The 13,475-nt window shown below is 36.0% G+C and overlaps 1 protein-coding gene across 2 annotated transcripts in view; it reads right to left on the reverse strand.

The window, feature by feature from the left end:
- lrrc45 (leucine rich repeat containing 45) overlaps window positions 1–13,475 on the reverse strand; it is a 71,038-nt gene that overhangs the window by 32,127 nt on the left and 25,436 nt on the right. For both annotated transcript variants that reach the window (XM_073026101.1, XM_073026102.1), the window contains exons 7-9: window positions 10,604–10,716; window positions 3,355–3,413; window positions 1,897–1,974 (exon numbers count right to left, since the gene is read on the reverse strand). In XM_073026101.1, coding sequence (XP_072882202.1) covers window positions 1,897–1,974; window positions 3,355–3,413; window positions 10,604–10,716 — 250 coding nt within the window. The remainder of the gene's footprint in view (window positions 1–1,896; window positions 1,975–3,354; window positions 3,414–10,603; window positions 10,717–13,475) is intronic.

Here is a 13,475-nt window from a genome sequence, read left to right on the forward strand (position 1 = left end):
GCAAATGATAATTAAAGGTATGAATGTATGGAACTCAATTAACTAACCTAAACAGAGTTCTAGCAGTAATTGCTTTCAAAGTCCTTATTACGAAGCATATCAATTATAAAAGCAATGAGATTGCTCTCTTTATATGTGATAGCTATGGTTTGATTGATGTTTTCTAATCCTGTAATCAGAAATTTCTGAGTTCAAGTTCTAGTCAAGAAACTGATGTACAAAAATGCAGTACATGAGGAGTACTGTACTGTAGCAGATACTTTCTTTTGAATCAAACCTCAAGATGAGACCTCATTTGCAACCTTTGGAAAACATAGCAACATCAGATATCAGCATTTCAATGATCACATTCAAACAACCTGAAAAGAGATTAATTAGTTATTGTCACACTGGCGTTTGCGATAACTTGTTATGTGCAAATTAACATCCACATTGCATAATTGATTATGTTTCAATTGAACCTTGGGACATCTTGGTAGAAATGTAGAGGACACTATAAGCAGGAGCATATGCACAGCACGGAGCCAGAATATCAACATAGCTAATATGGATCCAGCATCATGGAGTCTTTACTCCTCATGATTACAAGGTCAGTTTTCGTCATCCCACCACAAAGCTGTTATATTAAAATGGATAACAAAAAAAAACAGCAACAAAACTCATATGAATAATAATTAGGAAATCTTAAGTTTTACAGTAAAAAGCTAATTAAGTTAGTGATGATGAAGAAAAAGACCTCAAAGTATCCTAAATAGTAGAAAACTATAGCTATAATTATGAATATCTTGGAAATTAGGAACACAAATTAAACATGGAAAACAATGAAAAATAAATTTGGGAATAATCAGGAAAAAATATTCTTACTCAAGGAACATAATCACCCAAGTAAGACAACAAGTCCGCGTGAAGGATCTTGGCACCAAATGTTGACTGTTTCATTTCCATAGATGCTGCCTGACCTGCTGAGTTCCTCCAATATTTTGTGTGTGTGAGTTAAAATAATGAAGCTATTCAAATTAATCTCAAATGTTATGGTATAAAAAACAACGCATAAAATAATGATATTACATTGCCAGGATGGCCTTTCTTGTTCATGATTCTTGACATGAAAGTGTACTAACATTATACAAAGACGCAAACTAATTACATCTGAAGTAAAACACATTGTTTTTAAAAATACATAATTTGCAAACTACAAGCTATAACAAAAATGAGACTGCTCTACTGAATATGTCAATAACCTAATGGAACAGCTAATATACAAGTCTGAAGGTCACATGGAACTTCACAGCATGAACTAATTTTAAAGGAAACCAAATTAGAAGGCAGCAACACACACAAAATGCTGGTGGAACACAGCAGGCCAGGCAGCATCTATAGGGAGAAGCGCTGTCGACGTTTTGGGCCGAGACCCTTCGTCCTGACATAGGGTCTCAAAGTACATATGTCGACAGCACTTCTCCCTATAGATGCTGCCTGGCCTGCTATGTTCCACCAGCATTTTGTGTGTGTTGCTGTTTGAATTTCCAGCATCTGCAGATTTCCTCGTGTTTACAAATTAGAAGGCATATTGTTTTTAAATTTTGAAAACATTAAAGATTTTACTTTTACAAATTCTATTGCAATAATTGACTAATTGTTGTTAAGGCACATTGTGCAAATGGCACAGAAAACACAAAATTATACTTTTGGACAGAATGGAACTGTTTTACAGCTAGACTTAGCCTTTTCATACGAAATGCAACACATTGAACTCCAGAGAAAGGTTGAATAGAAACAATAATGATTGAATTCATTACTGTGAAACATGTTTGCATTTTAAATGTTACGTTGTAAATCTGGAAAATTGATATCAACAGGATGAGCTTCCACAAGGGAATATAAAGCAATTATTACTTTGCTCGGAAAGAATTGATGATAGAACTCCTCTCATTTAATGCTTCTTGTAACTGTCCAACTTGCACAGCAGAAGTCCTAAAGAGAAAGTTAATAAAAAGAATCAAACAACGAACACATTAAAAATACTGAACTCAATTTTTAGCAGATTTGTTTTGAGGTCGATCAAATGTTATAGTAAATTTACTAGAAGGGATTGATTATCATTCAATTAATATTCCTTTAAATGGATATTTATAAAAAGCTTTAGCTTGGATGTTATTTTATACTGCAAAGCAAAACTATTTAAGAAAACTGGTAATTTCCCAGTACCTTTCCCAAAAAAGCTTACCAGAATAACCAAAACACATTGCTTTCCGTTAATAGTTATGAGCCCAGTAATGACCTTTACACATGTATAGTTTAATTATTTTTTCTTTAGTATGCTATTTTTTGCATTCAAATAAAGAAGCTAAAGTGACCAGTTTTAAAAGTCAGGTTAACTTTTTGTAAGCTAAATTAACAAAAGACACTCCTTTTTAGATTGTGTTTTCTCTCCACCTTTGCATGGAATGTGAATTATCTTTGATTATGGTTATGATTCAATATGAAATGAAATTTGTGATATGGTGCAACTCAAACTACCTGCGTCTCAATATCACCAAGACCAAGGAGATGGTGGTGGACTTTAGGAGATCTAGGCCTCATATGGAGCCAGTGATCATTAATGGAGAATGTGTGGATTAAGACCTACAAGTATCTGGGAGTACAGTTAGACGAGAAGCTAGACTGGACTGCCAACACAGATGCCTTGTGCAGGAAGGCACAGAGTCGACTGTACTTCCTTAGAAGGTTGGCGTCATTCAATGTCTGTAGTGAGATGCTGAAGATGTTCTATAGGTCAGTTGTGGAGAGCGCCCTCTTCTTTGTGGTGGCGTGTTGGGGAGGAAGCATTAAGAAGAGGGACGCCTCACGTCTTAATAAGCTGGTAAGGAAGGCGGGCTCTGTCGTGGGCAAAGTACTGGAGAGTTTAACATCGGTAGCTGAGCGAAGGGCGCTGAGTAGGCTACGGTCAATTATGGATAACTCTGAACATCCTCTACATAGCACCATCCAGAGACAGAGAAGCAGTTTCAGTGACAGGTTACTATCGATGCAATGCTCCTCAGACAGGATGAAGAGGTCAATACTCCCCAATGCCATTAGGCTTTACAATTCAACCGCCAGGACTTAAGAACTTTTTAAAAGCTATTATTAATGCTTTTTGAGATAGTGATTTTGATGCATATCATATTTTTTACTGAGTTAAGTATTGTATGTTATTAGTTTTGCTACAACAAGTGTATGGGACATTGGAAAAAAAAAGTTGAATTTCCCCATGGGGATGAATAAAGTATCTATCTATCTATCTATCTATCTAATGGGATAACAGGTGAAGGACACTTAAATAATGTTTCACAATGAAAAGATTTCACTAACCTATTGCTTCGGCACAATTCATCCTTTTGTTGATCAATTACACCCATCAAATTCAGGAACTACAAGTAAATTAGGAGAAAGAATATAGTACTAATTAAAACACAATTGCAGCATTTATTCAGAAAAAAAATCAACATCAAATTCAGTAAAATCTGAATTTTCTAAAATCTTGAATGATACAAATCTAATAGTTAAAATAATCAGAATTGGCAGCTTTGAATTTTTTGTACAAACAGTGCCTCTGTCATTCATAACAAACTGAAGACATTCAGTAAAACATTTGATAAAATAATCTAATCTTACATCATCTATTCTGAATCAAATAAAGAAATCAATTCAGGGATACTATTGTACTCAAAGGCTCATTCACACAAAGTTGGGTAACATTAATCTTACAATGGTTCTTATATAAAAAGATTTGCTGCTTATGAACAAAGTACCATAAATACAAATGCTGGAAATTTTAAATACAATTGAAATGTTGGAAACAATAAACAGCATTCAGGGAAAGACCCTTCGTAAGAATGGGAGTGAGAATTGACTAAGTTAATTTAAAATTGCAGAGAAGGTGGCCTGAAGAATAGGCAGGACAAAGGGAATGTCTATGATTGGGTAAGGTCAGTATTGATATGAGGATAAGTGGGAGTTTAAACAATACACACAAAATGCTGGTGGAACATAGCAGGCCAGGCAGCATCTATAAGGAGAAGCACTGTCGACGTTTTGGGCCAAGACCCTTCGTCAGGACTAACTGATAAGTGGGAGTTGTTGGGTTAGTTATTGCAATTAGACAATGATAAAACAAAGAAGTGTAAAATATTGAGAAATGTAGACTATTGAGCATGCCCATCAGGTCAAGCTGTGTTAAAACAGAAGTAATCTCACAAATGAAGTGGGCATGGCCAGTTCTAATATGGATAGAGAAGTGAATCGTGTTCTTTATTTAGTCAAAAAAGCTGCAACTTCCCCAGGCAAAACTTGTGGTGCAGTTCCTTAAGTTTTCATTAGACTTCAATGTAGCAATGCAGTAGGCCACAGATAAATAGGAATTGGACCATGATATTAAAGAGGCAGACAATCGAAAGCTTAAGGTCAACTCAGCAGATGAATACAGGTACTCCACAAAGTAATCACTCAATTTACATTTTGTTTCACCGATATAGAGAAGAGTACATTGTGAACAATAGATTGGTAGTGAAAGTGATTTGCTGCTTTACTTATTAAGGTTCTTGTATGGTGGGATGGAAAGAAGTGGAAAGATAAGGTGTGCATGTCCTGAGGTAGCATGGAGAAAGTGCCATTTAATGGACTGGTCGATTGAAACAGAAGAGCGAGCAGTACAAATAAATGAATGGCAAACAGACTGCACGAGAGATCTATACCTGATTTTAGTTACAAAACACTAATGTGCTTCTTACAAAAACACACCAAGATTCTCAGACTCAGAGCAATGTATTTTGAGGAAGTCTTTGAAAAGAAGCAACCTTACAGGTTATATCACAAAGATAAATTAGGTGGTCCACCAAGCTGACAAAGCAGATAGGAACTCCACTTTAAAGTAAATCCACAAGATATCAGACTGGTATAAAGGGGAAATTTAAGACAAGAATAACAGTTCTTAATTTATTTTGTTAACTAAAAAAGACGTCTGGGTATGTTGGTGTCACAAAAATTATTGGAATCATAACCTAATCAGGCAGGTAGATGCTGCTTTGTGAGTCCTTCTTGATGGTTATGCCAAGATAGAATGAATAGCCTTCTTCATTTTAGCCAAATGTCGATTGATTATATAATCTAAATGCACTGACAGGTACTCACAAAATAAAATGTGCCACTTATAAATATAGAGGATGAAGTCCATCAATTAAATTAAATTGATGTGCAATCTCAACATTTTCAACAGAAACAATTAGAATTATTGAATAGTAGCCATTCCCAAATCAAGAACATAAATGCCAAAGTAAATTCAGAGGCTTCTAAGATTTGCTTCAGCTCTATAAAAACCGTTCCTCCCAAATTGTTATCAGTTAGTATTATAATTACAACAATGACTTCCTCAGGAAAATCTGAGATGATTTTTATCTGAGCTCACTTACTAGCTTTCAATTTCTCAACAGTTACTGGTTAAATATCATGGAGTTGAAAAGTTAAATCTGCTGTTCTAGATTCATTCAAAACACAATATGTCTAATAATCTTTCACTGCAAGTTCTGTGTTATAAAGCCATAATATTTATTATTTTCTAAAGTTCTCAAGGATAATCAGTTGCATTTAACAATGTGTAAATAATGTAAAATTATCTATACTTTAAATGCTAATTTAGAAACTGAAAATTAAAAACATAGGGCAGCTTAATTCATGTAACTGTCAATTCTTAGGTAGCAATATAAATACAGTCTAAAAGAAATTGAATTCCAAGAGTTTCAATAGCCTAAAAATACATCCCCTTCAAATCAATAGGGCTTAATCACAAGCAGGACAAAATGACATGATGATAACAGAAGTAAAAGGAAAAGCAAACTTCATTCCTAATTACATTCACTACTCACAAAATAACAAGTATGCACTTGACACAAGAGATCACAGCTCCAAACACAGCATCATTTTATAATGTGGAATTATCAAGATTCATTTTCATTCAAGCACAACTTTTCAGAAGCTTTGCACAATCTTTTAAGTTATGTCAATGAGTGCAAGCTTAAGATATTCTTTAAACAAATACATCTGTACATAAAGAAAATTTTCCTATTGAACTAATATGGGAACTTTACTGAAATTCTTATTTCAGTGAAACAAGCATTAAACCTTACCCTATAATTTTGGTTAGATTTACTCAAATATTCAAATTAAAACATAAGAGGAATATAAGACTTTGGCCAACAATATTGGTCCCACAAAATGTTGTAAGAGCAAATCCATTGAAGTTGGAAATAGGTTGATCCATTCCAAGGAATATTAATACCAGTTGGAAAATGTGATCCCTGCTTAGCATTGAAAAGCTGGCTCTGTTTTTAAACACTTTCATATGATATCAATAATGTGCATTGCCCAGCTTTTGACTTCTGTACTATTGTTAAGTACCTTAATCTGAAAGATTACAGATCTTGCACATTCAGAGACCAAACAACTTTTACAAATTTGTTTTTTTTCTTCTGAAATTGTTATTTTTACAAATATCCACTCAAAATAAATCTTTGCCAGGTTATTCTAAACCACTCGCTGGAGTCTTCTAAACCAACCTCTGGAGTCTTAAATTTACATTTGACAAGGAGTTTTCCTTACATTATGTTTCTTTTCTGCATTCAAAATTAATTTGCCAATAAATTTAGTTACCACTAAATCCCTTTTGCTAAATGACATGAAAAGCAAGATGGACCTCTGATGTGAAACACTTCAGAGACCATATGGAAAGAGGCAGATAAGGACTCATTACAAAGTATTTATCTCCAGGGAGTTTAACTCATAGCTAGAGTTTAGGGCAAAAATATTTACATAAAGCAGGCATTAGAAAGATGGTCCTTGGTGAAATCTTTGCACAATATGTTGTTGGTAAGACCCTGCAGTTTCACGCTTCATCTGTAGAGGTCACACTCATAACCACTGTTTGCTTCCTAGACCAAGGATTATTTTGGCTGCTGCCACTGATCAATACCACATAATTCAATTTATAGCTACATTAACAGGGTAACAGAGCTCCATAACCAACAAGAGGCAAATCCATCCTTATTTCTTTTAACTCAACAAAGCAGCCAGGGCATTCTTGAGTGTTTGCTACCATTGCAGGCTTCCATACATTGCACACATTGTTCCTTACAGAAGTCTACTGTAACCCCGTCAGGAGAACTTCCGTATCCATTGCACAAAGAATATACCACTTCCAGCTGTTTTAGATCAGCCATCTAACTTCTCTCCAAGCCCTAGTAGAACTCCACCTTTCCTCTCCTGTCACTGCAGCACTCACCTATAGAATCAGAATCAGCTTTATTATCTTTATTAACTTAGCAGCAGCAGTTCAATGCAATACATAATATAGAATAAATAAATTACAGTATATATATATATATATATATATATATATATATATATATATATATATATATATATATATATGTGTATGAAAAATCGTGAAAAAACAGCAATAATATATATTGGAGAAGTGAGTTTGTGTTCATGGGTTCAATGCCCATTTAGGGATCGGATGGCAGAGGGGAAGAAGCTGTTCCTGAATTGCTGAATGTGTGTCTTCAGGCTTCTGTACCTCCTACCTGATGGTAACAGTGAGAAAAGGGTATGCCCTAGGTGCTGGGGGTCCTTAATAATAGACACTGCCTTTCTGAGAAACCGCTCCTTGAAGATGTCTTGGGTACTTTGTAGGCTCGTACCCAAGATGGAGCTGACTAAATTTACGACCCTTCGCAGCTTCTTTTGGTCCTGTGCAGTAGCCCCTCCATACCAGACAGTGATGCCCCCTGTCAGAATGCTCTACACTGTACATCTATAGAAGTTTTTGAGTGTTTTTGTTGACATACCAAAAGTGTTGCATGAATTGTGCCTTCCCCCTTTTTCAGGGTGCTTCTAGTGAACATAGCTGTAAGATCTTGCCACAAATCAATACAACACACTGAGACTGTGTTGTTACAATGGGAAACTTGAGAAGAGAAGTTCTTTCAAAGAGATAATCAATTATGTTTCCAAATATCTAAAATCCATGCCCTCTGGTTATTGACACTCCCTCAGCAAAAAAAAATGTTTCTCCATAGCTATCCTTGTCACATAACCTTGAGCACATATTGGATAGAAAAAGCTTCTATTTGCAACTGTTCCATTCCATTTGGAAAATGAGAGAGCTAAAAAATTAAAATTATATAAAATTAATGGTTGCACTAAGATTCTTAAACCACACTTACATTTGCACATTACCACAAGAAAACACTTAGAATCTCTCCAAGTAAAGGCAAACCTTAAATGCAGAACATATTGCACCACTATCTTGTTCATTCTCTACACCATCTCCAAATAAGTTGAATACTGCAGGGAACATCAACTCTTAAACCTTTGTTTTTTAAAATAATGGAAAAGCAATTGTTCTGTTGACACATGGCTTTGATTTAAAACCCATGGATTAAATGTTAATTTAAAAGAATGCAAACGATCATTAAATACAGTACTGATAGATTACAACACTAAAACATAACACTTAAAAAAAATCACTGTCTTGATAACACTGGATGGAAAATCTGTAGTACATAATTTGTGCAAAAGTTGACCTCACGTAACATCCAGGGACTTTTATGGAGGATATACATAGTAAAATACGTTCTATTTGTAGAAGACACAAATAAAGGCCAGATAAAAGATCAAATTTAGAAAAGGCTTTAGGATTTCTTGTCAATCAATAAATTACCTGGGTTTGATTCTCCAAACGGATTCTTGAACAATCAGATTTCCAGCCAGTTTATCAAAGACTATAAGATTGGCAGATTATAGAAATATCAATTACTTTTCAGAGGCATTTCCTTGTTACAGTTTGAACCAAACAACACAAGCAATCAGACCTTAAACCCTTTCATGCACCAAACTGAGAGGGTAAATGCAGAGTGCCTTAATAAAGCAACATGGTAAATAGAATTGACAATGGCTTATTTAAAAAAAAAGTAGGTAAAGGTTCTAAAGAAAGTGCAAATAATTGAGACTGCATGCAATATGAAAGCTGAAAGATATAATATGCCTAGAGGCACTGTTTGTGCTTCAACAAAGGCAAGTTCAAATGTTCAGGAACACATTTAACTAAAGAACATCAGAAATCCAAGATTGCTTAAAATTTATAAAATTTCATAGCAGAAATAAATAGATATTATCTTCAGACAAATTATAAAAATCTACCAAAAAGAAACTAAGAGTGCTGTATTGATCAGATTACATGGAAGGGTTTAATCTCCCTCTCCAAAAAAGGATGCTCTCACTTTTTCACTACCACCAACCCTCTTTCCCACCTCACCCCACCCTAGTGATTTAAAACTTATTATTATATGATTTTCTAGGAAGGATGAAATGAAAATGTGGGAATACTTTTGCACAAGACTTGAGTCTCATTGAGATAAAACATGGTAATGTATACAAAGATTATATAACCCAATATTGCAAAAGCAATTTGAAGAAGGGCTGAGCCTGAAGAAAGTATTCAAAGTCTTGATTAACAAGGGAATTTTACTAAAGTAAAAGAAACAAAATTATTGTAGGTGTAAATTCAGATGAGTAAGGATTTAGAGTTTATGCTAGAGCCAAATCAATTGTTCATTTGGTTACTTCCCTTTCCTCTCATTCCATTTTACATAAGTGAATAAAAATCTGTGGTGCAGAGGCACAATACTATAGAATCCTTTCTCACCAGACTACAATGAAAGTCTTGGCTACACAAATTCTCTTACCAAGTGCTTAATTAAGAATTGACTTCAGCAGCAGCTTATGGTGAGATTAATTAAATTAATTTCAATTACGTACAGAAGAGATCCTTTAGATACTGGAAATCTAAAGCAAAACACACACAAAGCTCTGGAGGAACTCAGCAAGTCAGGCAGCATCTGTAGAAGTTAATAGACAGTTAATGTTTTTGGCTGAGACCCTAATCCTACCGGAAACAAAAGGAGCAGAAGACAGAATAAGCAAGTGGGGAGATGAAGGAGTAAGAAAAGAAAAACAAATTATTTTTAAAAAGTAAATTTCAAATATTTGTCCAAGTGTAAATTAATTTAACAGGCTAACCACAGCAGTGATAGATCGAATTCCACTGTTGGCACTCTTATTAAGATATTAAGGGCACATCAAGCAATACTTATGTCAATTTTTAAGACAAATTATCAGTCCTCACTTCGCTTAACAGTAGTATTTGGCCAATGTGTCTGAAATTGCCTATAAAATTTCAACAACTTATCTGAAGATACCCATTTTCAGATACTTCTTTCCCCAAAGCAGATTACCACATGATGTGCCTGATATTCTTTACTTGCAAACATTTTAATTTCAAAACAGATGGAAACTTGAATACTGAATACTGATCTCTAGCAAATGCTTCAACTTTAGCAACTAAGTTCTTTTACAGAAAGTCCATCTTCAACTTTCACTCCAATTTACACTTGCCTTAAGTGAAAATAGCTCTCAGTGTGGCAATTCTAAAATTAAATGTCCACCTGGATTTGAATTAATCTTGTGCCTTCAATATAAAGAAAAGTGTCAGAAAAGATCGACATACCTGCTTGCTTTTTTCCTGTTTCAGGCACTGGATCTCGTTGCTGAGGACTTTTGATCGAACTCTGTTCTCTCTCAGAGTTGTCTGACAATCTGAGTTATGGTCAATTGCTTGCTCTAATGATTACACAAATAGAATTAGGCAAAAAATTCAAATAGAGGACATTAAGTACAGTTTGATATTTGGGAAGAATTGAGCTATTGCTATATTAACAAGATTAGGAACTGTAAAAACAAAATAGTAAAACAACTAAAGATCAACAAAACTTCAAAAGTACCCAAGCACTGTAAAGTGCATTGATATCTCCCTGAAGATATCAAATCATTACAAGAAGCATGTCTTTTTCCCCATTGCAAATGCAATACGTTGTAGGATTTTTGGAAGAACTTTCAACCTAACTGCAGGTGTGAATCAGCTTACACTGGATCTACCCAATACACGTGCTACCCAATTTCTATTCACATCGCTTATTGTGCATATATGACTGGAAAGGATTAAGCATGTGCTCAACTATTATTTCCTGATCAATATAATGGGTGCCTGATCTACAATACCCATCTTTAAAACACCACCTATAATTGAAACTTTTGCCCACTATTGCGTGAAAACGTTTTTCCTTTCCTGTGTTCAATTTATAGGGTTGTCTCTGATGCCAAAGTTGCAGAACACAGACTGTACCTGACAATCTGACAAATCCAAAATAAGAACAGCAAAGAATCTTGATTACCACCGTAATTAGCACCTGCAAGGAAACTTTTGGTTTTTCTATCTGAAAATACTAGGCCTGATTTGATAAGGACAGGCAACCCAGAGGTAATTAACCATAAATACAAAGCATTTACTCCTCCAGAGATAGGAAATTTAATTATTTCACCTGTGATAAATATATTGTCTTTTTAATAAGGCAGGACATTGCAGTAGTGCTTAAAGGATATTCTTGAGGGATCATCTAATGAGGCCATTTGGGTAATACTTAGAAATAAAGATATCATCACCTTGATGCATGTAGTTGTGAGCAGAGTACGGTTGTGCTAGTTGGAGAGGTGTAGGGACAGGTGTAACTCTTAGCCCATTTGCAAGGCTAAGTGCCTGGAGGGTCATCAGCAGGGAGGGATGAGTGGACAAGGGAATTGTGGAGTGCAATTCCTGTGGAAAGCAAAGGGGTGGGGAGGGGAAGGTGTGGCTGGTGGTGCATATTCACTGGTGTCATTTATTGTAGCCTCTTCTACATTACTGAGACCCGATCACTTCATCAATCACCTTCAGTCTGTTTGTCACAACTATTTTAATTCCACTTCCCAGTCCCACGGTGCAGTCTTCCTCCATGGCCTCACCGTCATGTTGAAGCCTGGTGCAGATTGGAGGTACAACATCTCATATTACACCTTGGTAGTCTCCAACTTGACAGCATGAACATCGACTTTTCTAACTTCTGGCAAGCATTCCAGTATTCTTCTCCCGCCCCCCTTCTCTTATCCCTGTGGGCCCCACTTTCCCTTCAACAATGGATTTTGAACATATAGACCTCGGTAGGTTCCGCATGACACAATCTTTTTAATCTGGAAGATTAGGTCTTATGGGATTCAGGGGGAGCTAGTGAGGTGAATTCAGAATTGGACTGGACTGATGACAGGAAACTGGGAGTAATGACTGAAGACTGATTTGTCAACTGGAGGCTTGTGATTAATGGGGTACCCCAGAGGTCAGCATTGGGACCTCTGTTAGTCACTAAGATTTGGATGTGAATATACATGGCATGATCAGCAAGTTTGTCGATGATACTAAATTAAGGGGTCTAACTGATAGTCCAGCAGATTGTAAGGAATTACAAAGAGATCTTGATTAATTAGGGAGATGACAGGAATCTGGGAATGATGGTTGAAGATTGATTCTTTGACTGGATTGAGACTAATTGGGTGCCCCAGAGGGACCTCTGTTATTCACTATGATTTGGATGTGAATGTCCATGACATGATTAGCAAGTTTGTTGCTGATACTAAATTAAAGGGTCTAGCTGATATGAGGAATAGGAAATGGGTTTCAACTCAGAAAAGTGTGAGATGATGCGATTTTGAGGGCTGAACCTATACAGTGAATGGCAGGGCACTGAGAAGTGTTGTGGAACAGAGGAACATGAGAATACAAATTCAGAGTTTGTTGAAAGCGCTCATGCAAGTAGACAGGTTGGTGAAGGCAGTGTTTGGCATACTGGGCTTCATAAGTCAGGACAATGAGTTTAGGAATAGGGCTACAACGTTGTTGTTGTATAGGTTGTTGGTGAGGCCACACTTGGAATATTGTGTACAGCTTTGATCACCTTGTTATTGGAAAGATATTGTCAAGTGGAGAGGGTGCAGAAGAGATTTATAATGATGCTCTCAGGACTAAAGGGCCTGAAATATAAGAAGAGGCTGACCATGCTGGATCTTTATTCCTTGGAGCGTAGAAGAATGACAGATGACCTCAGAAGTATGTAAAATCATGAGGGGAATTGATAAGGTGATCATAGCCTTTTCCCAAGGGTTGGAGAGTCCAAAACTTGAGGGCACAAATACAAGGGGACAGATATTTAAAAGATACCCAAGAGGTAACTCCTTTATATAAAAGCTACCTAGAATGAGTTGCCAGAGGAAGTGCTCAGGGTGGGTACAATTTTAACATTCAGGAGGCATTTGGATGGGCAGATGGAGGTGAAGGCTCAGAGGGTCAGGGGTCAATCAAGGAAAACTGATTTGCAGGGAGTATGCTGTGGTCAGCATGGAACAGTTGGGACAAACTCTACTACTCTACATGGTGTCCACATACAAGATTACACCAGTTGTATTCTGTTTCATTGTGTTTTGTGTTGCACTACTGAGCATGGTGGACATGCTAT

The sequence above is a fragment of the Hemitrygon akajei genome, chromosome 22 (genome assembly GCF_048418815.1).
Source record: "Hemitrygon akajei chromosome 22, sHemAka1.3, whole genome shotgun sequence".
NCBI lineage: Eukaryota > Metazoa > Chordata > Chondrichthyes > Myliobatiformes > Dasyatidae > Hemitrygon > Hemitrygon akajei.